At 35.1% G+C, this 27,586-nt stretch overlaps 1 protein-coding gene across 3 annotated transcripts in view; it reads right to left on the bottom strand.

Annotated features, from left to right (window-relative positions):
• Grm8 (glutamate receptor, metabotropic 8) overlaps positions 1 to 27,586 on the bottom strand; it is a 703,494-nt gene that overhangs the window by 209,860 nt on the left and 466,048 nt on the right. For all 3 annotated transcript variants that reach the window (XM_013019942.1, XM_013019941.1, XM_013019943.1), the window contains one exon: positions 22,517 to 22,717. In XM_013019942.1, the coding sequence (XP_012875396.1) occupies positions 22,517 to 22,717 (201 nt within the window). The remainder of the gene's footprint in view (positions 1 to 22,516; positions 22,718 to 27,586) is intronic.

The following is a 27,586-nucleotide window of genomic DNA, read 5'->3' as shown; positions in this document are numbered from 1 at the left end:
TGCATAGTCAACATTTCGTTGTTGGAAAAATATTTGTGCCTTGCTGGCAGCTAGGATCATTAATGGAGCACAAGGCAAAACCCAGCTCAGTAGGTTGGTATATGCTAAGATGCCTTTACCTTCATGCATAGTACACACTGGAAGAAACAGCTCTGAAAAATTAACCAGCGAGTCTTTAATATCTGAAAAAACAGACTACGGCATAACTGAGCCTGAGGCACATGTAGTGAGATTCAAGAGAAAAGATGCGGTTAATTGGCAGTTTAAAAAGCCATTCTCCCATATGAAGATATTATAGTTTAATGTACCGTAATGTACATCCAATAAAAACCTCCACCATTTTCATTTTTAAACATTCGATGATACACATGATAATATCCCAGGAACAGAGATTGACTTTCTGTACATGTGCTACTAAAATGATTTCCATTTTATATCATACCCTACACTGATCCTCATGACAGCAATTTTAAACTATAGTTAATTAGATTTTGATCATAATCATTAAGGAAAAGCATATGTAACACCACCGTCATAGCTAAATGTCACTTTCTCTGTCTTGGTATTCCTTAAAGAAAGGATGCCAAGTGAGGACTCTGAAATTTTGAAATAAAATAATATTTGAAATTGAATATGTAAAAAGATGTGAAAACACCAACTGTCTCTATCAGTACAATCCTTAAAGAAAGTTGTAAGAATGTAACTAGATACCTCTCTTCTGAGAATGTTTTATTTTTCTGTTTTGGAACAGTTTTAATACAATGCTTTTTATCTTAATATGTATTTTATTTGGAATTACTTTAATGATTTCATAAATATATTAACTTTATCATTTTCAGATATAATGAACATAAACAAAAGGGTTTTTTTCCCCCAGAGCTTAATGTTTAACAGTAAAAAATTACTAGGACCTAAATGTTCTGGAACTATTACTTTATTAGATTTATGTTGGTATTCTCTGCAATTTTCATTCTGTTGAATTTCATTCTTTATCTATACAGGAGCAATAAAATTCATATCATTTATTGAATAAGCTATTTCTCATTCCTGATTATAGGGCACACAGGGTAGGAGTAAACAAACATTATGACAAAGGTACAACAAACTATTACCAGGATACCTCTATACTTCAGAGTTAGCCATGCAGATTCACATATTTATTTGAATTTTACTATGTGTGCATATATTCAGTTACCTTCTAAATACCTTTACATGAATGTTTCCCCCAAAATAGATTTCGCACTGAGACCATATACTCAATTGTCTATATTCAATAAATGGCAATGTATTCCCTCATGATCTGGGAAGAGTTGTCCTTAATACTATAATAAGAATATAATATGAAGGCTTTTTCTTTTGTAATGACAACTCATATCCGTGAAATGTCATTCTTGTTTATCCCATCTCCTCAGACAATCTCCACTTGTAAACCTATATTCCCTAAGTCATGAGTATTGAATTTCTTCTTGTACACTGGATTTTCACAAGATTGTTTCACTGATCCTGGGTTTTCCTCTTTCCAGATGCTACATGACATCCTCACAATGAAAAATGATTCAGAATCACATTGGGAATGGGTGTACTTCTCTTTGTAACTCATAAAGTATAGGGGATTATCCTCGTCATATACTAATTTTTTGCAAATAAGGGAAATGGGACCTATGTTTCTTTGGGTCTGGCTTACTTCAATTAATATGATTTTTTTCTATGTCTTTCCATTTCCTTACATATGGGGTGGTATCATTCTTTCTGATGGAACATAGAATTCCATTCAGAATAGCTCAATAGCTATGCACATATGACCATATAAGATGATGCTAAGGAAAATGAACTCCAAGACCCGGACACAAGAGGGTTTTCTTTGTTGTTGTTGTTCTTAACATGCTGTGTGATTTGTTTCTTTTGTGTCTTCTTCCCCCTATGGTATATCCCCTGTTGTCACTGTATTTGATTTTGGTACCCTCGTATTGTATATACATTTATACAAATTAGGGAAGAGAATGAGAACAACGTAATGGTGAGATGAGACAAAGGACAAGAGGAATCGATGTAACAGCGACATACACAAGACAGTATGTTGGAACTGATCTGTACCACTTGGGAGGGATTGACAGGGGGAGGGGAAGGAGGAGAAAAATGAGGGGGATAACAAGTTTGACAAGAAATGTACTGATTACCTTACTTATAGAACTGTAACCTCTCTGTACATCACCTTGACAATCAATTTTTTTAAAGTATAATGGAAAATGGTATATAATAAATTTACATCTTCTGAAAATTCTTATTGATTTGGACTTTCATTTGCCCCCCAAAAGAACCTAAGAAAAGTTACTTAGTTAAGCTGATGCTAAGCAAAAGGGAAGGAATGTACATATCACCCGATTTATAAAAACAAAATAAAAAAGTTATTGTTAAAGGTCATAAAGTTCATAAGCAATATAGATTAAGATAATGATAACTATCATTGTTAAAGGTGTTTGTGACTTTAAAAAAAGAATAAAAAGGTCCTTTTTTATAAAATACCACAATTTTTTGCTTTAATGTAACAATTCAAAATAGAAGATTTTAAAGCAGATTGCAAAAATTAAAGAACTATAAAATATTTATTTAAATATAAATATTAATTTAATATTAATATAACTCCCTGCGAATTAAATAATGATGGCAAACCATTAACATATAGTAATATCCACAGAAATACTTCTTAGCTGTACCCTGATTTTCATATCATTTAAATTATATTAATAAATTATAAATGTCTTTAAAAGTCCCTAATATTATCAATCTTTCATAATGGCAGGTTAGGAAACTCTTTTATTGTTGTCTGGAAGAGAGAAATTAACTTTTATGATTTCAATAGTATTCCTTTATTGAGACCTCCATCAGAACTATTCATTAAAGTTAAGAGTTTTAGAACTGGGAATAAATTTAAACTTATACTGCCTAAGAACTATGATTAAATAACATTTAATAAGGCATGAAATACCCTAATATACAAATGCATATTGAGTACATTGTATACTCATTAATACATATCTCATTTAAAGGGCAATGTGATCATCAAGTATATCTTCAGTGCCTTTCCCACACTGCATACACTATCTCCACATAGTTAGCAGTCATCCTTCAAATCACTTTGTAATGTGTGTTTAGAAGATAGTCATATATAAAGATGTTATTTTTTTCAGAAGTAGATTACTTGTTTATAGTTTTCCATTGTTACTGTTTATAACTGCACCTGCTCCAAAGTTTGTTAAACAAATAAAGCATTTATATTTGAGTTTCAGATATGTAAGATCATGAGCTCCTAACCACTGGCTTCCCCTCTGTGTTCATGGATTCTGCCAGCTTTACAGTGACATATACATACTCCCATTCTGCTTACTATCAAATCAAAATTATTCTATTGGGTTTTTAATTAGATACATATTCTGATGCCAGCATATTTACCATTTTTATTTCACATTTCTTATTAACAAAAAAAAACAAGAAAAAGAGTATTTGCACTAGTATGGTTTATGCTTACATATCCCAGGATGCTAATGAAGTTCTCCCTATTTTCCTTATATGTTTGAGAATTACCTGCTCTTTTCTCCCTCCTTTAGTTTTTTTCAAGTCATGAGAATACAAACCCTTAATTGTATTTGTATGGTTTCATTACTGGAAACTATCTAGTTTATCTTCCTCCCTCTAGAGGAGAAACTAAAATAACTACCAAGAATTTATATAATTCATTTTATTCATTTACATACATTTATATCTATAAAGACATGTATCATTTGTTAACCTTTGTATATTATTATATATGTCTTCTATAATACTCTACAAGTAGCTTATATCATATATATTTTTTAGATTTATTTTTCTTGTTCATCTGTATTAAATGTTTGAAATGTAGTTATTTCTGCCTATGACAGGGGAAAAATGTAAGAATGTCTGCATTTACCACTTTCATTCATGTTTTTAATTTAACAACTATATGAGAGGACCTAATCAGGATTCTAAAGAAGAAAGAACTTTGAACAACATGCATATTGGAAAAGAAGAACCGATATTGTTTGTTTGTAGACACCATGATTATTTATGAAGACAAGCCTGAGGAGCCTAAAAAATAGCTAAAATATGAATTATGTTTCTAGATATTGGATGAATGTACAAAAGTAACATTCTGTCTTATAAAGAAAACAGCAATTGAAATTATTAAATAATTATGGACACACATGACCATCAAAAATAGATAAAAAGATTAATTTAACAAGATTGTAACATCATGACACTGAAAAATACAAGCATTACAGACAGAAAATTTAAAATATCTAAATATGTGGGAAATTCACCATGATCATAGTTAAAGGTCAGATGTCAAAATATTAATTCTCTTTAAATTGACTTATAGTCATGTACTCTCAATTACAACTGCAGTCTCTTTTTTTCTCTTCCTTTTCTTTTTTCATAAATTAACAAAATAATTCTAAAATTGACATGGAGATACAAAAGACACAATAGCTAAGTAATTTTTGAGAACACAAATATAATTTATAGTACTTGTTCTAAATTTCTGATTTTAAAATAAACTATAGTAATAAAGACAGTGAAGTATTAGAAATTTGGAGCAATTTGGGTCTAGAAATGTCTATTTCACATATTTGCTCAATGACTTCTCAACAGACATAAAGATGAATTAATAGGAAATTGATTTTATAACCAAGTGGAGGTGAAACTATTGGACATCCATATTTTTTAAAGTGCCTCAATACTTAACTTTAAAAATTACCTTTCTTTTGTATCATATACTTAAACATAAATGCTATAACACAAAAACTTCCAGAAAAAAATATTGGTAGAATAAGCATTTAATTTTAACAGTTCAATACTAAGAAATCAATGATGTAATTTTTAAATAGTATTAAAGGAGAGATGGATTTGGAAAGATAGATAATAAATGGCAAATAAGCACAGGGAAAGACAAGCAGAAATGGTCAGATAAGTTGATGTTAGGGAAAATGAACCCCAAAATAAGGATTCAAATGTTTTTTCTTTCTTGCAATTGTTTCTAACATATTTATAAGATGATTTATTTGTTGCTTTGTATGTCCCTCACCCACGGTATAACCCCTGTTTTCACTGTATTTGATGTTGGTATAATTTGTGGAGGGGAAGGGAAAAAACAAATTGTTTAACTAGGGATACAATGAGATATACAAGACGTTATGTCAAAAAATGAACTTTACAACTTTGGGAGGGCGTAGGGGAAGATGGGAAGGGATGGGAAGGGGAAACAAAGGAGGAAGCAACAATGCTTGTTAAGAAATGTACTCATTACCTTGTCCATGTAATGGTGACTCCTTTGTACGGTATTTTCACAATTTAAAAAAAAAAAGAACAGGGAAAGGTATGCAAGAAGACTAGTACTCAGATAAATGCAAATGATAGCCACAAAGAGAACTTAGCATATTCCCTCTAGAACAGCTAAAATGAAAATGAGTGGCATTGTCAGTGTTGGAGAAGAGTGACTAGGATTGTCATCTAATTATACCAGGAATGCAAATGGTGCAGCCACTTTAGAAAAGAGTTTGCATTATCTGATAAAGTTAAACACACTCTTATCACACATTATAGGAATTTTACTCTCAATTATTTACCCAAGGGGGGGGGAAATAAAGGCAAAAGTCCTTACAGATTTGTACTTCGATCTTTACGATAAAAAAGTAAATAACACTAAAACAACCCAAAAGTCTAGCAACTATAAAATGGCCAAACAAATTTTCACATACTCATGCCAAAATTCAAAGGGAATGAACTACTGATAGGCACATATGGGTGAATTTTGATAACTGTAGGGAACCAGACAAAACCACTACAAAATGTAGGCTGATAGCCCTGTTAGCTATTTTAAAAGCAAACATTCATTGGCAAACAAAATAGACTATTGGTTACCCATAAGTAGGATCTAGTACAGGAAGTTAACTGCAAAGAGGAACTACAGAATATTAGAGTTGGTAAAATAGCTCAAATCATGATTTTGATGGTGATTATAATTTTTGTGTAAGTCACATCACAATGTACCTTTCCACTGGATGGATTTTACTATGTGTGTTACCTTAACTCAGGAAAGTATAGGGGGAAAATGCTGGATTGGAAGGAATCTCTGTCTCCCATCTTCTGCCTGAATAAAGTCATGAATTTCATACATACCCAAGAAAGAACTTAACTTCAGATTTGTTTTAATATTGCCTTCTAGTTCTTGAGAGCAACTTGTTTGGGGCTGCTCACTCTATTTTCACTTTATTTCCCATTAGCTATACAGTTACTGGAAACTCATCTGACTCCGTTAGTCCCAAAGTTCAGCCAAAATTATAAATGTTCATTGTTTTCTCTTTTAGACACATGGGTATTTTTTCCCTAACAAGTTTCATTTGCTTTTCCAATAGTGTTATCATTAGAGGTGATAGACCTTAATTACTGAAGAAATTACCATAATCACCATAGTAATTAGCACTGGGAATACAAACTAAGTAATTCTTCAAGGGCTCAGATCCTCCACCACTAAATCAAGCAAGCAAACTGGGAATGTGCCTCAGTTTCTTCATATAAAAATATCTCTATGCCATTACATTCTTTTGAGGATTGCATGGGACACATTAATTATCTCATGTGAAAGTCCTATTCCTACTGGGACATCATACATTTTTGCATTTGCATCTACCTTATTTTGGAAATATTCAAGAAAAACATAATATCAGAAGTTTAAATAAGGTACAACCTCCCCTCCCCATAAAAGATGTTAAATCCAGGAACCATTTCTACAAGACATGGTCAACAGAAGAGTCATTCTCCAATTTTCAGTTTTTGTATGGTTTTATTCTTTGTTATTGCAGCCGGGTGTTTAACTTTTTGACTTATATTCCAAGGAAGTGAGCAAATAAACATTATTTCTTGGAGATTATTTCTTGTACCTATTGAGCCTTCTATGTTGTGTGTGTGTGCGTGTGTGTGTGTGTGTGCGCGCGCGCGCGTGCGCGCATAGTGTGTACATTTACTTTATCTTAGCTGGACTTCAACTTCAAGCTTTAAAAAATTGATATTATTTTGCGCCTCTGTCAGGACCTGTACCTGTGGACAGGAAAGCTAGTGATGCCTGAGTCTTTCCTTGGCTTAGCCAATGATTTCTTACCGTGTTCTCCAAGGAAGCATAAACCTCAAGGAGGAGGAAGAAGGCACAATTATACTTCTATTAGCTACGACTGTGGCTTCAAACTCCATGGTGAAAAATTCATAAACAAGAGGAAACAATATAGAGGGCTCGTTATTCCGATGAGAGTAAAATGAGCCTGCTATAGAAGCAGAGCCTAATTCTTGAGTTGAATTAGAGGATCCTATGCCAAGCCTTTCTAGCCAGAACCATCTTTGTCCATAGACAGACATTAAAAAGAAAAAGAAAAATCCACAGAGCAAAGGCTAGAATGGACCAGTGTGCTTAAAGAAACATCTCAGCACTTCATTACTGCTGTCCCCTGCCCCCTCCTGAGAATCTTCTAATGGGAATCTTTTCCTGTGACTTTTTCCAGAAGACAACTCCACCAAAAAGCATAGTACTCGAACTTCAAATACGCTCATCCGAATGAGCCTTTTGCTTAGGGGAAAGAAGGGGAGAAGAAGAGGGGAGAACTCAATAAATAGAGAAAGTTCATTTGTCCTTCAAGTTCGTAACAATCATCATAACGGTGGGGAAAATTAGAAACAGTACTGCCTATTAATTACCTAATGTTTTATGTCATGCTTTCCAGCAACTCCAATCATTACCAGGGAAGGATAGTCAAATGCTTCTCCAGTATTCAGTAATAGCGTGTTCTCAACAGGAACTGCAAAGAAAACCCTTACTTTTCAAAATCCATATAACCTAACCACAGTAGGATAGGTAGATGTGGATCACAAGCTTGCACTCTGAATTCTCTGGGCATAGTTTGTGGGTTTCTGTGGATTTCTACAAAACATTTACAAGAAAATCTTCCATTTTAAGCCTGAAATAATACAATCATACTATGAAAATTTCAAGAAATACCACGGTCTATAGTAAAAAGGAACCTCATTCCCAGGACTGAAGAATTTAGCATCTTTTTTCTGTCTTTTTTGTCATAAGAGTTCTGCTTCAGTTTTGCTTTGTAATCTCACCCTCAAATATTATCACCCTAAGGGCACATTTCCTAATTGTCTTGCTGAACTCACCTGACCCTTCTCTTCCCAGCCTCTCTGTTTTATTCTTTTTTTCATTGTAATACTTCACACGCTGCAGTTGGCTGATGGCTGACTGTTTGCGTTATTACCTGCATCTTCCTTGAAAGAAGGGACTGTGCCCCTGGTCCAGTTCCTAACAAACACTAGTACATAAAAGGCAGGTGCAGTGACTCCCTCGTGAATCCTAGCCATCCTACTTGGAGGGTCAAGATCAGGGTTGTAGTCTAACTCCAGCCTGGGGGGAAAGATTGCAAGATGCCCTCTCAACTGATAAAAGGGCTAGGCGTAGTAGAGTACGCCATGATCTCAACTTCACAGGAAGTATAAGAAAGAAAATCTTGGTCCATGCTAGCCTTGGCATAAAAGGGAAATCCTATGTGAAAAATAAAGCAAAAGGGCAAGCTCAAGTACCTGACTTCAAACTCTAAAATAAAGAAAGAAAGAAAGAAAGAAAGAACATTCTAGAACATACAACATTTCTGTCAATAGTCTTCTGAATGTAAAGACTTGCTGAACAAATGCAGAATTCGAAATTTTAAGAGCCTGGCTTCAGAACAATATTCTACTTGGACTCTTGATATTTGGAGCATGGAACATAAAACTGAATTGCAGGTCTCATCGCAGCTCCTTGACTGAATTCAAAACTAAAAATAATCAACAGGGATAAAATTAAAATTTACCATAAAAATTCTTATGCAGAGGTGTAAGTCCTTTTCACCTTTACAAAGTCCTAATTGCAAAGATTATTTTTCACCTCAGATATTTACAGAATGCTTAGACTTTAACACCAATGATTGGAAGAGGTGGGGCGGGGGGGGGGAGACAAATGTAGCTTTAAAGTGATTTAATGTTTTCCTAAACATTATATAACTAATTTCATGTGATCCTGCCTACTCTACATTGCAAGTCACTTACACCCATCAATTTTATATATTTGTGACAGTACTCTTTTTGCCAGAAAACTATAAAGTCTTTTCAACAATAGTGATTAAATAACCACAGTCCTTTATCCACAAAGAGAAGTATTTAAACTCTTATAGAAGTAACACTGCATAGTAACATATTATTTAACAGGTTGGACCTAAATCAACCTAAAGGACAGGGATGGATAGCCTAATCAGGAATTATTCTTTCAAGGAACTCTTGAAATGAGGAGGATTAATATATAATGTTGCGGTGAATCTTTAAGGACAATCTTTCAGGCTATCAAATAGGACCATCTAAGCTGGCATATGTCAATAAAAGACAGGTTTCCTATGAGGCTCATACAGAATAAAATATCATACACCTTGCATTTCATCCTAATAACTAACAGTAGAACATTATGTACTAGTCTGTGACCAGATTTATTCTTAAATTATGGTGACCTAAAAGTTGAACTGAAGAAGGTAGATGGTGTTCACAAAATTGTTAGTCTGGGGCTGGGAAGGTGGCTCAGTGGTAGAGCGCTTGCCTTGCATGCATGAGGCCCTGGGTTTGATTCCTCAGCAAAAAGAAAAAAGCCAGAAGTGGCGCTGTGGCTCAAGTGGTAGAGCGCTAGCCTTGAGCTGAAGAGCTGAGGGACAGCGCCCAGGCCCAGAGTTCAGGCTCCATGACCGGACCCCTCCAAAAAAAGCATATAAAAAATTGTTAGTCTGTTCATAAGATGCAATAATAATAATAGTAGTAGTTGTTGTTTTTGTAATAGTAATAGTAATGGCTCCGAAATATTTTCTATAAATACCAGCCAAAGGTTAACACAAATGAAGAGAAGAAATGTGGGGGGGAGAATATAGTCAAGAACTCAATGCATATCCTACAAAATCAAGAAAATTGAGAGAAGAGTTGAGGTAGAGAGGAAGGGGGAGAGGGTGACAGGAGTGACGTTCATCAGCATGCATTGCATTCATAAACCATTTTGTTGAATGGCAGCTTCTTTGTACACACACCTAAAGATAATAAAATCATATTTTAAAAAATTTACAGCAGCTAAAATGTCATTGGATTTACCCCCAGTTGCTGTACACAGACATGAAGCATTCAAAACTTCAACTTTCACCTAATAAGAAACTTCATCCAATGTAGCCACGTTGACACATGACTATCATTCCAACACTACGAGGGCTGAGGGTAGAAGATCCCACGTTTGAGATCAGCCTGAGCTACATAGAGGAGGGGTGGAAGGAGGTGGGGAGGAACGAGGGAGAGGGGAGAGGAAAGGGAGAAAGGAAGATTTATCATGACATTGGCCAGGAGATATATCCTGCCCTTCCACACCTCTCTTTATTTGTCTCTTTCTTTGTCAAGAGTTATACAGATGCGTAGTGTGTATTTGCAAACCTTCCCTAGTAAACTCTAAAGCTTTTGTTTCAGGATTTGCTCTTTATTCAGATCCGATTCAAGAATTAAAGCTAATTCACCGAAACTATCATTGGTTTGCTTAATGTGTTTTAATTTCATAAGCACTTTGTGTTGTAGAAGCTGCTAGAAAAATCACGGACTGGTTATTTTCTGCTTCAGTACCAATGAAGCACATTGTTATTATATTCTAAGGCCAAATGATGGTTTCAAGTGATGTTAAAAGAACAAACAAATCAACATAAAATGATATTTGTTCATTCACACATAAGCATATCACTGTCCAAGGTAGCATTATTTAAATTTTGTATGTTCAATCCCCTTGGAGGCTCAGATGCTACAAAGCAATGAAGCACTCAACCTGTAAAAGTATAAAAAGAATATTATTCAAATATGGCAATAAAATTCTCATTATCTTTTAACCATGTCTGATAGTTGATGCCTGTGCAGATAAATTTTAAGAAGGGAAAAAAAACTTTCTCATCCAGATATACTAGTTAAGTACAGACCATAGCAGGAGGAAAACCATTTCATTCCCACACCCCATGCCATCTTCTGTCCTATGTATGGTTGACTGAAGTTTACCTGGGATTAGAAAGCTATCCTCACCTACTTCTTACTTAAATTTTCTATGTGCCAAATTTTCTATAATGTCAGATTCAAGCTGGTTTTGAAATGGATGATGTCATTTCAGAATATGAAGATGGAATAGGAAAATGAGAATGTGGGACTAGGAGTGGAGCGCCCTCAAGAACAGGATGGTTTTCTTAACAGCCCACTTTAGTATCCCAGACTTTATTCTGTATTGACTCCAGAGTTGGTAACAAGTGTGACTTACTGTCATTAACAACTAAGTGGGAAAAGCAAATGTGTTTTTCTCTTTGGCAAAATGAAAGTATGACATGTATCTGTATAGTTGGCCAACTATACACTTGTCTTTGGTACTTTGGAAGAGTCATAGAGAATGAGCTGGAACACTATAATTTCCTTCTCTTTAGTGCCCAGAAGAAAGACTGCTGGACTCAGGCAATCAGGAGTATTTTTTCATCATGTTGATTATATGTGAAGGAATATGGAGAATGTTACCTCTTGGAAGATGAAATGTACTTGAGATACATCACACATCTGTATGCATTAATCAAATGCCTTGCATCCGGACAGTGTGTCTTATACAGTGCTATTTATTTTCACTAGGAAGTTTCTCAACTCAAACTTACTGGTTTTCATTTACCTCATCACACAGTGATGTCCTTCCAGTCCCAACAGCCACAAAACAATTACACATCCTCTCTCTCCCTCCCTCCCCTCCCTCTCTCTCTCACACACACACACACAAAACACACACACACAAATATATTCTAGCTTCGTGGAATTTTTGCCTATACTTTTCACAACTGAGTATGATCAAATTTCTTTTGACTAGTTACCTGAAACTATTTTCGAGAATTAATTGCCCAGATTTGATATATATATATATATATATATATATATATATATATATATATATGATTCTAGAACCTTTATGTTAGCCTGTGGCAATACTGAGACAAAACTTCTAGGTTTGAATGAGGGAAGGAATGACATTGTACAAAAAGAAATGTACTCATTATCTGACTTATGTAACTCTAACCGCTCTGTACAGCACCTTTATAATAACAAATTTATAAAAACAAAAAAGAAACCTAGAGGGTTTATTTAGGAAATGAATGGTACTTGTACATCTGAATGTTTACATGCCAGAAAAGAAAATGAATCCACATAGACCTGATAACCTCACAAAAATGCTCAAAATGAATATTAGACTTGAATGGCTTGATCTAGGAAGGAGATACCTGGTAAACTGGAGTTCATGAAAAGGAAAAACTGCTCTTTAAAAGAGCTCAGGGAAATTTGAAAATAAGCCATGTATTGGGACAAAATATTTACCAAAAATCTGATATTGAGAGAAAAACAGTGAAAAAGTTCAGTAGTGGAGCTCACTGAACACTGGTGAAAGTAAACTATGCAACTCCTGGGTGGAGATGGGAGGGAGGGACTGGGAGAATGAGGGAATAGAAGATGCTGACGAAAGCAAATGCACTCATTACCTGACACGTGCAATTGTAATCCCTCTGCATATCACCTCCACAATAACAATGAAGTACGTTAATAAAAAATAAAACAAAATAATTAGAAAAAAGCATCTGACAAAAGACAGTTATTCAAAATATAAAATGAACCTCCAAAGTCCTTAATGTAAAGCAACCTGACTGAGAATTGAACACCAGACATGAACAAAGAAAGACATTCAGATGACAAATAATGACATGAAAACATACTCCTCATTAGTTATTAGGTGACTGAAAATTAAAACTACAGTGTAATACAATGACTCACTTACTAGAATGGAAAGAACTCAAATAGTGAAAACACTAAAATGCTACCAAAACTGTAACAGGACCGTAACTCACTGCTGACAATTATGCAAATGGCAACAGCACTTTGGAAGAGTTTGGCAATTTCAAATAAAACAATCACACTGTCATTGTATGGTCCAGCAATCAAGCTCCTTCATCTTTATACAAAGAGGTTTAAAATGTACAACTGAACATGGATCTTTATTATAGCATTACTTACTATTGTCCAAGTGTAGAAACAACCAAAATGTCTCCAAATGCCCTTTAGAATGTGAACTAATAAATTCTGGTAAACTCATATAATAGAATACTTTATGCTAGAAAGAAACTTCTCAGCCATTAAAAACACATAGAAAGCCCATGTCTGTGTGTGTGTTGTGTATGTTATCTTAGTGAAAGAAATCAATGTGAAAAGGCTATACATTGTAGAATTCCAAATTTGATAATCTATAAAAGGGGAAATTATGAAAACAAAAGGTAAGTGATTGCCAGGGATTGGAGAGAGGTAAATCTCTATGAATATGTGTGATGCAGAGGATTTTAGAGTACTGGAATAATTATGTGTGCTATATTGGTGAGTACTGACAGTATACATTTTGAAATATCAATATATAGGTATACATTATATACATATGTGATAAACCCTAATATAAAATACTGTGACTCCTGGACCTTCCACTCCACTTTTTGTAAAACTAAAAATGTCTCTAAAAACTAAGATCTATTACTTAATAATTATAGGAACATGCTCAAGATGAAAAAGTTCATGAAGGAAGTATTTTTCTTTATCACTTTCAAAGAAAATTGCAGGCATTGAAGTAAAAATTTAATTCTTTATATACTTAAACTTCATTAATAATTATTAAAGGTTAGACTGCATGAAATAATTCATTGAGCTTTAAAAATTAAATACTGAATATCTAACAAAGTAAATTTACATAATTGAATCTAACATTAATAGAGAAAGGTGATAGTTTAAATGTGCTTTCTTTCTTCTTTATCAAAAACTGCAGTGATATGAAGTCAGACATAAAAGCAACTTCATCTGTTTAAGTACAAAAGCAAGCCATCCTGGCTATTAACAATATGGACAATGATTTTTTGAAGAGAAGCTATGTGGGATCAAGGGGAACAGGAGAGTTTGGGGATTAGGTTCTATGTTCTGGATGCTGAGTGATCCTGTCCTGAATCCTGACTTAGTGCTATCAGTTTAAGAGAATTTATTGAGCTCTAGATTTATTACACTTTTTTTCCCATACATATCTTTTAAAATTAGAAAAGTGAAGTCAATGGTTTTTCATCACCTTAGGTTTTCAGTGAAGCAAAAAAGGAGTTAGAGATGAGGGGCATATAAAATCCAACAAACACCTAAGTTTCATAGGAGTGAGCAGAGAGGAACACAAAGGAAGTTAAGAGTGCTTCAGGAAGCTTAGAGGAATGGCCCTTTGGAATTACCGTTCCACACTTAGAATGCTTTTTACTGCCAAAAATATGTATTTTTCATCTCTTTTTGGACTATTTTGAAAAGGGGCAGAGCTTATGAGTTTTAGCCAGTTCTATGATGTGGAGTTGAGTCTACTTTGTTCTAAAAAATAAATAATATTGTGCACTGGCTCACATTTTCTTTGTCTGCATTGGGTCTGACCAGTGAGATCTAGTTAAATTCTTTACACAGATTTTTTTTCCAGTCTCTGATTGACTTTCCAATGATATCCTAACAGGGGAACTACATTGTATTCTAGTGCACATTTCCTGAATACCACAACAAGCAACAACCTCCAGCTCCCTACCTGTCCTGCCATTTTACTCTAGGGGGAAAAAAAAGGATTAATATGTAATTTGTGTCCCTTATTTTCTTATCTCACTCCAAGGTACTAATAATAAATGAAAAGTTCAGAAAGTGACTGCAACAGGAAGAGAAAAGGTAACCTAGAAAGCAGCCTAAGCAACCTTGAGAAAAGAATGAATAAAAGCTGGAAGAAATAATAAATTGACACATTTTGAATTATAGAGGATTTATCAGGTGCTTTGCAATATGAGGCATGTAGGGAGGGGCTGTACTTTGAGGAGCTTATGTATGGCTGCTTGAAATTCAGAGGATTTATTATTTTCAGGGGGCAGGAGTAAAAATAATAATAGCTACCATTTATTGATTATTCACATTGTGCAGACCTCACCTGGAGCCCTTAAGCAAGACTTAGCTCCCTAAATGCTCACGTAACACTTTAAGGCCATTCTACTCATTATTTCCATCCAATGCTAAGGAGAGAAAGGCTTATGAAGTTTAACTGGTTTATCCAGTCTCACGGTCTAAGGATATTTCTCAAAAGCTCAAACTCTTGGCCATTTGCCATTATTTTGATGATCACAAGAAAACTCAAAGAAATAGCCTAATGAAAGAGGAACAGGAAGAAAGGGAAAGAAGTTGCAGATATAAAGAGAAATGAAGTAAGGAAAAGAGGCAAAAGATGAAGGAAGGAAAAATACACATGGCACAATTCCAATACAAAGTGTTCAGTAATGAATGTGTGTGACACAATCTCGGTACCCACAAACTTCTTGAAAAGAATTAAAACTTGGGAATTTTTCACTTAGCTACAGACAAGCGGTTCAAAAGAAAAGTTATTTTATAGTCATAGTTTTTCAGCACAAATAAAAGACAAAGAAAGCCAAAAGTCCCTGGCATAATGATTAGCCACCAGAATTAAAAAGAATTTTTGTATTCATATCCCACACTTTCAAACTAACTTTGTGATTAAAGCTTAATGTAATTATAAGAGTTAATAGCCTTAAAGAGAAAAATAATCAGGGCTCCATTCTAATTTTCGGGTAGACTCTTTTTGAAGTGAAATATCACCAGAAACTAATTGCCCCTAATAACATGGGAGCTATTCCATTACGTACCTTTCTTTAGTTCAAAAACTGTACATAATTTTGAAAGAGAGAGAGAAAGGAGAGAAAGAGCCCCATTTGAACTACTCTAGACAGAATACATGTCTATCTTAGCTTTAATGTACTTTTCCATGCCATGCAACAATGTAAAGCCATTACATCTCATCCAAGTGGCTAAGACTTCTGGGAAAATCTTTTGATCTGTGCCATGGCAGACATTTCCTCCCCAATGTCTGTCTTGTCTTCACTTCCACTATTGGTGCTCAAAGTCAGTGTCTTGTAGGTCTGTCTTCCTAAAGATTCTCAAGTCCTCAGTCTTGTGCCACACATGGTATCATCATTGCCAGATGGACCAATACTCACTTCATTATATTTCTACTGATTAAATATTCTGCATTTATTGTATGGTTTGTATGTCTTCATTAAACACCTTCTAAGTATCATTGTTTTATACTGAAACTTGACAAGACACCAAGGGAAGTACACACATATACATCATATATATGTCTATCTGTAAATCTCAATTACATATCCAAAATTACATCAAATTTCTCTAATATACGATAGATGAATGGATAGATAGGTAGATATTTAGATAGACAGAACTTCAGTTTTATAGATAAAGCAGCAAATATTTAGGGAAATCAGGTTACTTCCTAAGATTAGGAATTTGTAATTCTGGGCAAGTAATCAAATTTAGAGCAAAGACAGCCCTCAGCCCTCAATTATTGAGCCCATGTTTTCCTATTTCAACTCTTTCTTGGACTTGCATATCATTTATCCCATTGTTTTATATACGTGATTGTTTTATATACGTGATTGTTTTATATACATGGATATATATGGATATACATGATATACATTATAAGCCTACTTAAAGAAACTTTTGAAATAGCTTCTTTCTTATAAAGAAACATTCCATGACAAAGAATTTTGTTCCTGGAACAAAGATCATTTTGATTTTTGAGTCACTGATAACTCAGAATAGATTTGACATTTAATCTAACTTTGATAATATTCAAGCTTAAAAGAAACTGGAACATAGATTAGATATATATATTATTTACATTTTAATATACATTAATATACATATATTTTTTGGGGTCCGGTCGTGGGGCCTGAACTCTGGGCCTGGGTGCTGTCCCTCAGCTCTTCAGCTCAAGGCTAGCGTTCTACCACTTGAGCCACAGCGCCACTTCCGGCTTTTTTCTTTTTGCTTATGTGGTGCTGAGGAATCGAACCCAAGGCCTCAGGCATGCAAGGCAAGCGCTCTACCACTGAGCCATCTTCCCAGCCCCACATTAATATATTTTTAAACTAAGTTTCAGTTTCTTGGTCTCAGCAAGTGTCCAGAGCCAAGAATAGTACAATATTAGCAATGTAGGATGGTCATGTACATTATTATGAAGTTCACGTAGAGAAAATCGATACAAAAAGAATCAGACAGTGCAGACAGACAAGGATATTTAGGTTTTTGACAAGTTTTGTTTCTTGTTACTGGTTCTTCTTTACATCATTCTATATTCTCCTATAAGATATGTTCATAAATTATTTATGCTAGATTAATTAAGCAAACTTAACTTAGTTATATTTACATATAGTCAAAGAATCCTGATTAATATATCACTGTGTCTGGATTTGTCCCTAACATTATCACAGCTAATGGAATGTAGTTATAGGAATATACTTACAGAAATTATGAGATATCTCTTGAATTCTGACATTTTTTTCTTTATGATAATAAAGAAGGTTCTCAGAGCAACAGAAAAATCTTTGATTCTATACAAGCTGTACAGTATTAATATTTCATTGCTTGAAAGTAAGGAATTGGCATAGTTGCCCAGGTTTCTAAACTATCTGAACTCCTTTTCTTTATTTTATGTTTTCTTTTTGATAGATCTTAAGACTTAAAAAATTTATAGAAATAGCATTTTGTTCAAGCAGTAACATAAAAAAGTAATCCTAATAGACAATGCTTTATTTTCCTGGCTTCCCAAATAGAGAAAAGATCAACTAAACTTGGAAGGAAGATCTGAATCCATCTAGGTATGCCATGATTCTGAGTCTGTGCTTATAACACAGATTCAGGAGATTGCTTAGGTAAAAATTTCCAGCAGTGAAAAAAAATCAGTTTATTAAAATCAATCAAACTACTAGTGTAACTCATGCTCTTGATGTCAACTAGTACTCCTTATTTGAGTAATATGATTAAATATTTCACTGTTTAGTAGTCATTTGTAATATAATTTTATACTGAAGCACTAATCATTTATGTTCTTTGCACTGACAATTAAGCAATATTCTGGGGAATGTTTTTTTAAATGTTGTTCAAGTAGCACATGTTAAAACTCCCAGTTACAGTTTCAGGAAGATTAAATTTTACATGTATATTTGTCCGAGTCATGTTCAGTGATTTAGAGGGTACTGCATCCCAGGCTCTTTAAGCCAGAAGAGTCTTCCTCCAAATTGACGCTATGGTCTTACTATCTCAAACTAAAATGGACTCACAAAAAATGCACCCAATATTAATACCATTAATAAAAGAAACAGTTTAATGACACTGTTATCTACATAGAAATTAAATTGGGGGCCAGTCATTACCCAATATTAAACTGGGCATTACTAAATGAGTCCAGGAAATGGTTCTCATTTTTGTTAATTACTTAAGAGAACATTTTTGTAGCTCAGTGATCCTGACAGTAAATCTTGAAGGCTTCCCTGTACATTGCCCTGTACAACTCCTTTTTTAACAATTGCTAATAGCTATGCTTTACTAAAACCCTGATAGTATATGATTTGTTGTATACAATAAGGAGCTTCGAACACTTCAGGTTTTTAAATGCTTGTCCTAAAGTTTACTTGATGTGGCCAATGTCCACCTTGTACTCAGCCCTTGGATGAGCTGTTCCACTACATGAGAACCAAACCATCACCAATGTAACCTCACCAGATGCTCCAATTAACCACTAAGTTACAGTTTCTAAATTCCCAACAGAACACACATTCTAAACATCTATTTACAGCTTGTGAAGCTCCCACCAAAACAACAACAACAACAACGTGTAAGTGTTCATTGGAAGAGAAAACCAAACAGCTTCAAGGCACCTTCAAGACTAGCAAATAAGACTAAGAAAAACGGGTTGGCCAAGATGATGCAAACTCATTCAACCCAGTTCTTAGTTTAAATGACTGAGCTGTTAGTTTTATAAGTAGGATGTTGTGGGATTTTTTTTAAGCAAAGCATAATGAAATATAATGAAGATGATCTTCTTGAATTCTTTGCAGCCTGGGGTACCATCCCGTATCATCAGCAAAAGTTTGTAAAGCTGCATCAAGGAGAATATCCTCATGCGTCCAGAAACTACCTTTTAATGGACTACCCTTTGATATGATAACTTTGGTGTGACTTTCTTAGCCTTGATTGTGAGTACACATGCAAAACAGCAAGTGAGAAGGCTTTAGTCTTGTTGCAATTTTGTTAAATATTTTTATTGCTTATTTCAGTGTCAATATTCCATAGAATGTCTTCCTTTTGAAGATAATTTCCAAGAGCATTCATTGTATCTTGAAATATAGATGAATGTATTCCTATTGCATAATTTTCCTTGCAGGTCCCCTTATTCCATGATTAATTGCAAGGCTCAGAATGAACAGAATCCTTTGTGTTACTTTATTTGTGTCTCCCTCATTTAATACTTCTGAAGTCTTATTTCTATTTGAACATCCCTCTCTTTTCATCGTAAAGGTATTGATAATGGCAGAATATTAATAGAGAAACCAATAATGAAATGAAAATCATGAACATCCTGAAAATTATTAAAAATCAAGAGAATTTTTTATCACAAGATTATTTGTTCCTGTTCAGGCCTTTTGTCTTGTACAATCAGCTAAAGGACTCCAGATAAGTCTCAAGACTCATAAAATAAAATTCTAGCATGCTCAGAGAAGTTCTCTTTCAAGTTTATACACTGAAATCATGTATTTTCCATGACCTCCTTTGGATACAGTCATATGTATCAACACAGTTTTGCTATACTTCTGCATCCCTATTTTTTAGACACCTGTCCTCTCCAAAGTTTATTCATATCTAATTCTCTAGATTAGAAAGTTCCCCTATTACAAATTATAAATTCCCCTAGATTAGAGAAATTACCCTAGAGAAGTTCCCCTATTGTAAATTCTAATTCCAATGAATATCTTCTCATTTAGTACTAGATTACATAATTATAGTTTTGGGTGTCTTCTAAGTCCCCAAGAAACTCTAAGCCCAGGATTGTTTTATCTATTTTCTTTTTTTTATTCTTTTATTTTATTGTGAAAATACCGTACAGAGGGGTTACAATTACATGGGCAAGATAATGAGTACACTTCTTATCAAGCATTGTTGCCTCCTCCTTTGTTTCCCCTTCCCATCCCTTCCCATCTCCCACCCACCCTCCCCTCCACCCCTTCCCCAGCCGAAGTTGTAAAGTTCATTTTTTGACATAACAACTTGTACATCTCATTGTTGCAATGGGTCCACCTGTATCCCTAGTTAAATGATTTGTTTTTGCCCTTCCTCTTCACAAATTATACCAACATCAAATACAATGAGAGCAGGGGTTATACCATGGGGGAGGGACATACAAAGCAACAAAGAAATCTTCTTATAAATATGTTAGAAAGGGAACAACAAAATGCTGAAACAAGGACACAGGATTATCCATTGCACAATGATACCCACAAGACAGTACCTTGGAATTCAACTTTACAACTTTGGAAGGGGTGGGGGGAAGGAGGGAGGAGGGAGAGGGCTGAAGGAGGAAAGGAATCCTGGGAGAACAAGTGAAGTAAGACGTGTATGCATCCCCTTACTCACGTAACTGTAAACCCTCTGTACAGCATCTTTACAATACATAAATGTTTTAAAAGATGTCGTACAGACAGCTATATATCTTTATGCTGATCACAATCTGTATGTTTGATAAATATCTCTTGACTAAAGTAACAAAATGCTATGTTTGCTTCTCAGTTCATACAGTAGAGTGAAAGCAGCCCATTCTAGAAAGAATCAGCCCTAAAGGCAAGCACAGCAATGGTACTTGGATATTGTAAGAGACAAGTCTATAAAAAGTAGCCAGAAGAGCTCAGAGTTCATCGGACACTAAAGGCAAATTGTCTTAATAGCCATTATACATTAAGGTACTCTTTTAACAGTCCATAATAGCTCCATTATATTACAGGATAATATACTAATTGAAGTCATAAGGAAGAGTTAGGCTTCCATCTGTGGTTAAGATAAAAAGTAAAATTAGTGAATCACCTTTTCCAATGTTTACATCTGGTGCATCTTCGTAAGATTTCCTATCTGAGGAAGAGCTTTCATTATTAAAGAAATTTACTCATTTGCATGCTTCATCCCTCTTCTAGCACCTTTGCATCCATGAAAAGTTTCCCAACCTCACAGTTACAGTAAATAACTTAGCCCTGGAATGATCCTCTTCTGCTCTGTTTGATAACTGCATGAAAATTATTTTTAAACTCCCCTTTAAGCGCTTACATTAACAAAAGAATTAATGTTATATAATACTTTTCAAAACTCCTGCTAGAGCAAAAGATATTTTGAGTTGAATGTAAATGGAATTCTGCCTTCTGTGGCCTGGAGGAAGGGGTGTAGGGGGGGGCGGGGCAGGCAGGAGGAACAGCAAAAGAAGTTTCCACTTGAATTCTAAATTGAGGATGACCTTGTGCTGTTTTGAGAAACGCTGGCAGCTGAGGTCGCAGGAGTGCATTGTGATAGACAGCACAGCCCTGGGTGTGACTCAGAGCATGTCCGCTGTGTGGATTACAGCCAGGCCCAAAGAACGAGACAGCTCACAGCACTCTATCATTTCATTTGAAAATAATGGCCAAAGTCATGGGCAGCAGCCATTACAACTCAGATGAAAGAATAGCAGTATTCACTAATTCCATCACTTCAGACAGGCAGTTCCACAGTGCTCCACTAAGTACTGAGAACCCAGCATATTCTGTATCAGTTTCTTGTCACCATGACAAAAGCAATATTGCTTGCTTCTACACTAGGAAAATTCCATCTTCATTGTCTCATACTTAGCTCCTTTTCCCAGCCATCGAAGAAAAGCTCAAGGAAAGAAATCATTAGGAAAAAAATACAAGGAAAGATGACACAGAAACTAAACACTCATGGAGTACATAGAGCAACCCCCAAATCATCCATTTTCCTCCAAATCAGTTTCATATTTAAAAACCTCCAAATCTCTTTCAAAATAAAATATCTAATAACCCCGTCCCTAAAAATGTCAAGAATAAAACATATTCAAATAAATCTGAACTGTTGTCAATAGTTTTGAATAAGCCCTCTAAGTTATTTCTGAAAGTCATATTTAAGCAGGATATTTTGATTGATAGGAGCTTATTTTTAACTTTGGCTCCTTTCAAGAGCAGATTAATGGTAGCACAAAAAAATGTTTGAGATTTTAAAAAGCAGGTGGTAAAACTCACACTTCTGATGAAAAAGAATAGCTCCTAATTTTGTGGTTTCCAGTCTGCTTGAGTATCTTCTATATTCAGGGGGAAGGGCGAAGTAACCGCTGTCACTTCTCAAGTATTTATACACACACACACACACACACACACACACACAAGTTATAACTCACCATTAAAATTTACAGCCCTAATATAACCAAGTAGCTCTTTTCCATCGATGGTGCTCATTCGTGGACAGAGGCCAATGTATCCAGGGCAGAGATCTTTGTGCATGTTGTGTAGAGCATATGCCATGGAATATACTGCATCGATAACAAACTGGACCTTCCCTTCCTGTTCGTAAGATGAATCTCGTGCAATTCGTTCCAACCCTGCAAATAAGAAGGAGAACCATCAATTGGCAGTGCTAGCTTTCCATAAAAGATGGCATGGGTGCTAGAATTTCCATCCCTTCAGTTCATACTTAGTAAGTCTCAACTATTTGATTTCACTTCTGATTGATTTAATCCTTTCTTTATTGCATTGGGTTGTTCCAAACTGGGTATCTGGATTCTTTATTTGGAAAGAGTAGAAACTGTTTCATTAGCATTCACTATAAGGTAATTAGATAAAAAATAAATTAGGAAAATGTTTTATCATCTTTATTTCCAACTTACTGAGTACCAGCATATTGTACACCCTAGTAATTTCATAATATTTGGGCAGTGACTTGATCTTTTGAGTAAAATGTCATTCTTTTTATCTTCCTCAACTCTAAGAGCACCAGTTAATTAGAAGCCCAAAATAAAGTCTCTTTGTGCCATTCTGTGACCATTATAAGACAATATTTATTTAAGTGACCAAGCTTATCTTTTTAAAGAACCATGCTATTTATTTTCTCTTTGAATTCAATTTTCCAGATCTTTCAAAACTAAATGTCATTCAGAGAAACAGTGTCAATGTTCAGGCATACGTATGGCTAAAAATTGGTATTAAGGACTACCTTTAGGTGTTGCTTATCTTAGAGGCATAGAATTTAAAAACTGAGGATACATTAGATACCCACTATGATCTAGTCTTCTCTTTTTGAAGAGGAGGTGACTGAGATTCATGGTGATTATATTCACAACAGACATAAGAAATAGATTCAGGAAATATTCCCAAGAATGAGAACAACAACTCAATAGTCTTTCTATCTTCAGAAAACAAAATTAGAAAATGGTAAGAATTTGGGAAGGAAAAGGAAAAGTACCAAAAGACCACCAAGGGCTAATCTTCCCCCTCAAACCTTACTTATCAGTAACATTCGAAAAGATGAAAGTAAGTCATTTAAATCTGTTCATGCATCTTAATTGTCTGTAATAATCTTTAGATATAACAATATTTGTTTCTGTCACAACAACACATAGCTCTGCTAAATTTAGACAGTCAAACCAAAATTATTGTTTTCTGTTTGAGCATTTATACTCTGGAAGTGCTAGTTACTTTCTTCAATGAATTCATTTTCATTCATCTAATTATTGGGCATATTTCCCTTCTGGTCTTAATCACTTGTGACACTTTTCCTTTCCAGAATGGTTGACAGTCTAGTTTCTGAATCTGTTGGGCCAAACTCTGCTCTGTCCTTTTCCATATACTTCTCCCTTTTTTTGCATGTCTCAACTACTCATTGTCCAAACTCAAGCCTATTCTGATGCTGTCAACTTTTAGTATGGCTAAAAATATACTTTGAATCAAAAGAAATATACACTAATTATAAACTCTCAAACAATAAATTGATTTATAGTAATCAAGTTAATTTATGTTGAAAATGGACTCTTGGAAAATTCATTTTCTAAGCCTTACTTGTGACCTAATGGCCACACAATATTTACAATTAACTAACATATTTCTAGGTAGTCTCCTTTAATTATTTTGTTGTTGTTTCTTGTTTTTAGTGCAAGTTCCATGGCTTGAACTCAGGGCTTGGGTTCTGTCCCTGAGCATTTTTGCTCAAGGCTAGAATTCTACCATTTGAGCCACAACTCCATTTCCAGCTTTTTGGTGGTTTATTGGAGAAAAAGTCTCACAGACTTTCCTGCCAGGGCTGGCTTTGAATCAGGATCCTCAGATCTCAGTCTTTTAAAAAAATGTATGTTCTTGTGAAGATGCTGTATGGAGGAGTTACAGTTACATCAGTAAGGTAATGAGCACATTTCTTGTTGAGCATTCTTATTGCCTCCTTTTTCTCCTACTAGCCCTTCCTTCCCCACTTCCCCCATTCCTCCCCTTTCCAAAGTTGTAAAGTTCATTTCCAACATAGTGTCTTGTGTGTCTTATTGTTGCAATGAGCCATCCTGTGTCCTTGTTTCAGAGTTTTGTTATTCCCCTTCCCCTCTCCAAATTAGCTAACTATATATACAAGGTGCAAAGTACCAAAATCAAATACAGTGACAACAGGGATATACAATAGGAGAAAGAAACTGACTAAGCCACAGGAAAACACATAGAGATCTCAGCCTTCTGAGTTACTAAGATTACAGGTGTGATCCACCGGTACCCAACTGGGAGTGTCCCTTCAAGTTATACTCAATATCCTAATTAGGCTATCATTGTAAGGAAAAATTACTTCCCCAAAAACCTTCTCTTGATGACTTCTCAGGTTTGAGAGCACAAGCAGATGGTAACTATCACCACTTGTCATAAAGAGGATCTTCAAGGTTCCAGAAGTACATTTGGTCCCCTCCAGCTACTTCAGCTTTATGATCTAAGTGATAATTTGTACAGATATGAGAATGATATAACAGTGTCCCCTTTCCCACTCCTGAGTTGTCCTAAGACAGCACTTCTGTGCCCAGAATCCCATTGAGTTACTATGAAAATAGTCCTCTCTGTTTCTCGCCACCATTTGTCTCCCACACTTTTAACCACAAATAGACAATTCATAAATACTTTAGAAGTATTACAGCAACTAAAAATGATTCAGTTGCTTCTTTGTGGATACTTATCTGGCTACCAACACCTCTGGTTAGATCAGGACTGAGGGGGGTTTTCAGGACATAACACCAAAAGCTTCACAGCCCTGGAACAAAACGGTTGCTTATGAAATAAAAGGCAAGTGGCACCAGGCCCCATTGGCTCATGCCTGTAATCCTAGCTACTCAGGAGACTGACATCCGAAGATTGCAGTTTAAATCCAGCCTGGGCAGGAAAGTCCTTGAGACTCTCTCTCCAATTAACAACCAAAAGCTATAAGTGGAGCTGTAGCTCAAGTGGTAGAGTATTCGCTTTGAGTAAAAAAAAAAAAACCCTTAGGGACAGTGCCCAGGCCCTGAGTTCAAGCCTCAGGACTGGGGGGGACAGAGGTTACTGATAGAAAGTTGGTGATAGAAAAGGGATTCAGTAAAACCACATTTAAGATTTATCCTTAGGAAGGAAGGGATAGTAAGAGAAAAGCAAAGGAGAGGGTAACAATGTTCGACAAGAAATGTAGTCATTACCTTACTGATGTAACTGTAACCCCTCTGTACAGCATCTTTACAATAAAATCATTTAAAAAAAGATTTCTACTTAGATGGATACCCTCTGTTTCATTGACTTCACTTTACTTAACTTGGTGATGAAAAAATGAAATCTTAAAAGGTCCAGAGCATGTTCATGGGCTCAATCATCTTCTTAAGTACAGATTCCTTGGTGTCACTCTGTATTGACTGTATCAGAACCTCTTGCCTCGGGAACCTGAACAATCTGTCACATCAAAATCTAGTCCAAGAGATTATGATAAAACCATTCCAGTTTGTGAATATATTTCTGTAAATCATTACTCTATCTGATGTCTGAACATTTGAAAAATATCAATATAAAGACATAGAAGAAGTATCAAAGTAAGAAAAATTACTTTGTGGTATATGAAACTAAAAGAACCCCATCAAAGGAGTAAAATAAGGCCTTAACTTCAGTTCAGTCACTAGGGAGTTTGTTAGTCCCAGTATCCCCCTGGGCACCATTATAAAGTAAGGTATTTGCATATCACTACACTATCCACTTACTTATGTACTTATTTACTTTTTAAAGTTGGGGGGTCAGAGGGATGGGTGTAGAGGAAGGAAGGGAGGGAGAGAATGCAGTCATAATGGTTAATGTATATTTTATGAAACTAAGAAAATTGAGGGGAGGAGATGGACAAGGGATAAAGATGAGAGGTGTGACATTGATAAAGATGCACTGTACTCATAAACTGCTTTGCTGAGTGGCAACTCCTGGTACAACTACAAGATAGTACAAATACAATTAAAAATAAAAGAATTAAATATTTCCACAGAAAACATGAAGAACGTGTGGAAAAGAGAGAGGAGACAAGAAAGGGAAAGGCTCAGCCTAAAATTTAAAATCAGTTGGATGTGAAGGGTAAACCAAAGGAGGAGGCTGCAATGCTTGGTATATGTACGCATTATCCTGCCCATGTAATTGTAACCCCTCTGTACAGTTTGTTCACAAATAAAATTAAATTAAATTAAAAAAATAAAATCAGCACAGACTTTTTAAATAAGTCAGGGTCTCAAGTTCCATGTCAAGTTGTTTGTCTCTCTGTTGCACACACACACACACACACACACACACACACACACACACACACACAAATATACTACACCTGTTCCAAGGATATAGTCATTTGTTAATCTGGTTTTGTTGCCTTTTGTGGACATTAAGGAAAAGGGAGTATTTCCACACTTCCATTACTGCAGGATGAAGAATGCACAGCAGACACAGAACTGGCAAGAGTATAAGTCAAATTGCTTCAAAGAAACCAATGACCATGGGAATATTAGAGCATTTGGAATTTCCCACCATCCATGGTACCCATGTAAGAGCTAGAGACATGTGAACATTCTCTCTCTTTAAATATTCTAGATCCAAAATGTTCTGCATTTACTATATTATTTTATTGTAATGGCACTGTAACCTATCTGGCAATTTATGAAACTATTCCTCAGCATTTAAATGGAATATAGAATATATTTATATATAATACTTTCCTGCTATGTTGAAATAGAGGCATGTGAGTGTAGTCTTCCTTGACTTTTCTTTAAAAAAAAAAGGGAATCAATTTTTATCTAACAAATTCCAAGGTACTTCTTTTTCTGCCAGTCATGGGGCTTGAACTCAGAGTCTGGGCTCTGTCCTGGAGCTTTTGCAAAAAGGCTACACTCTACTACTTTGAGCCACAGCTCCACTTCCAGTTTTTGAGTGGTTAATTGAAGCTAAAAGTCTCACAGGGACTT

This window comes from Dipodomys ordii, unplaced genomic scaffold, assembly GCF_000151885.1.
Source record: "Dipodomys ordii isolate 6190 unplaced genomic scaffold, Dord_2.0 Scaffold48, whole genome shotgun sequence".
In the NCBI taxonomy this organism is placed as follows: Eukaryota; Metazoa; Chordata; class Mammalia; order Rodentia; family Heteromyidae; genus Dipodomys; species Dipodomys ordii.
This window is presented reverse-complemented; position numbering and strand designations above follow the sequence as displayed.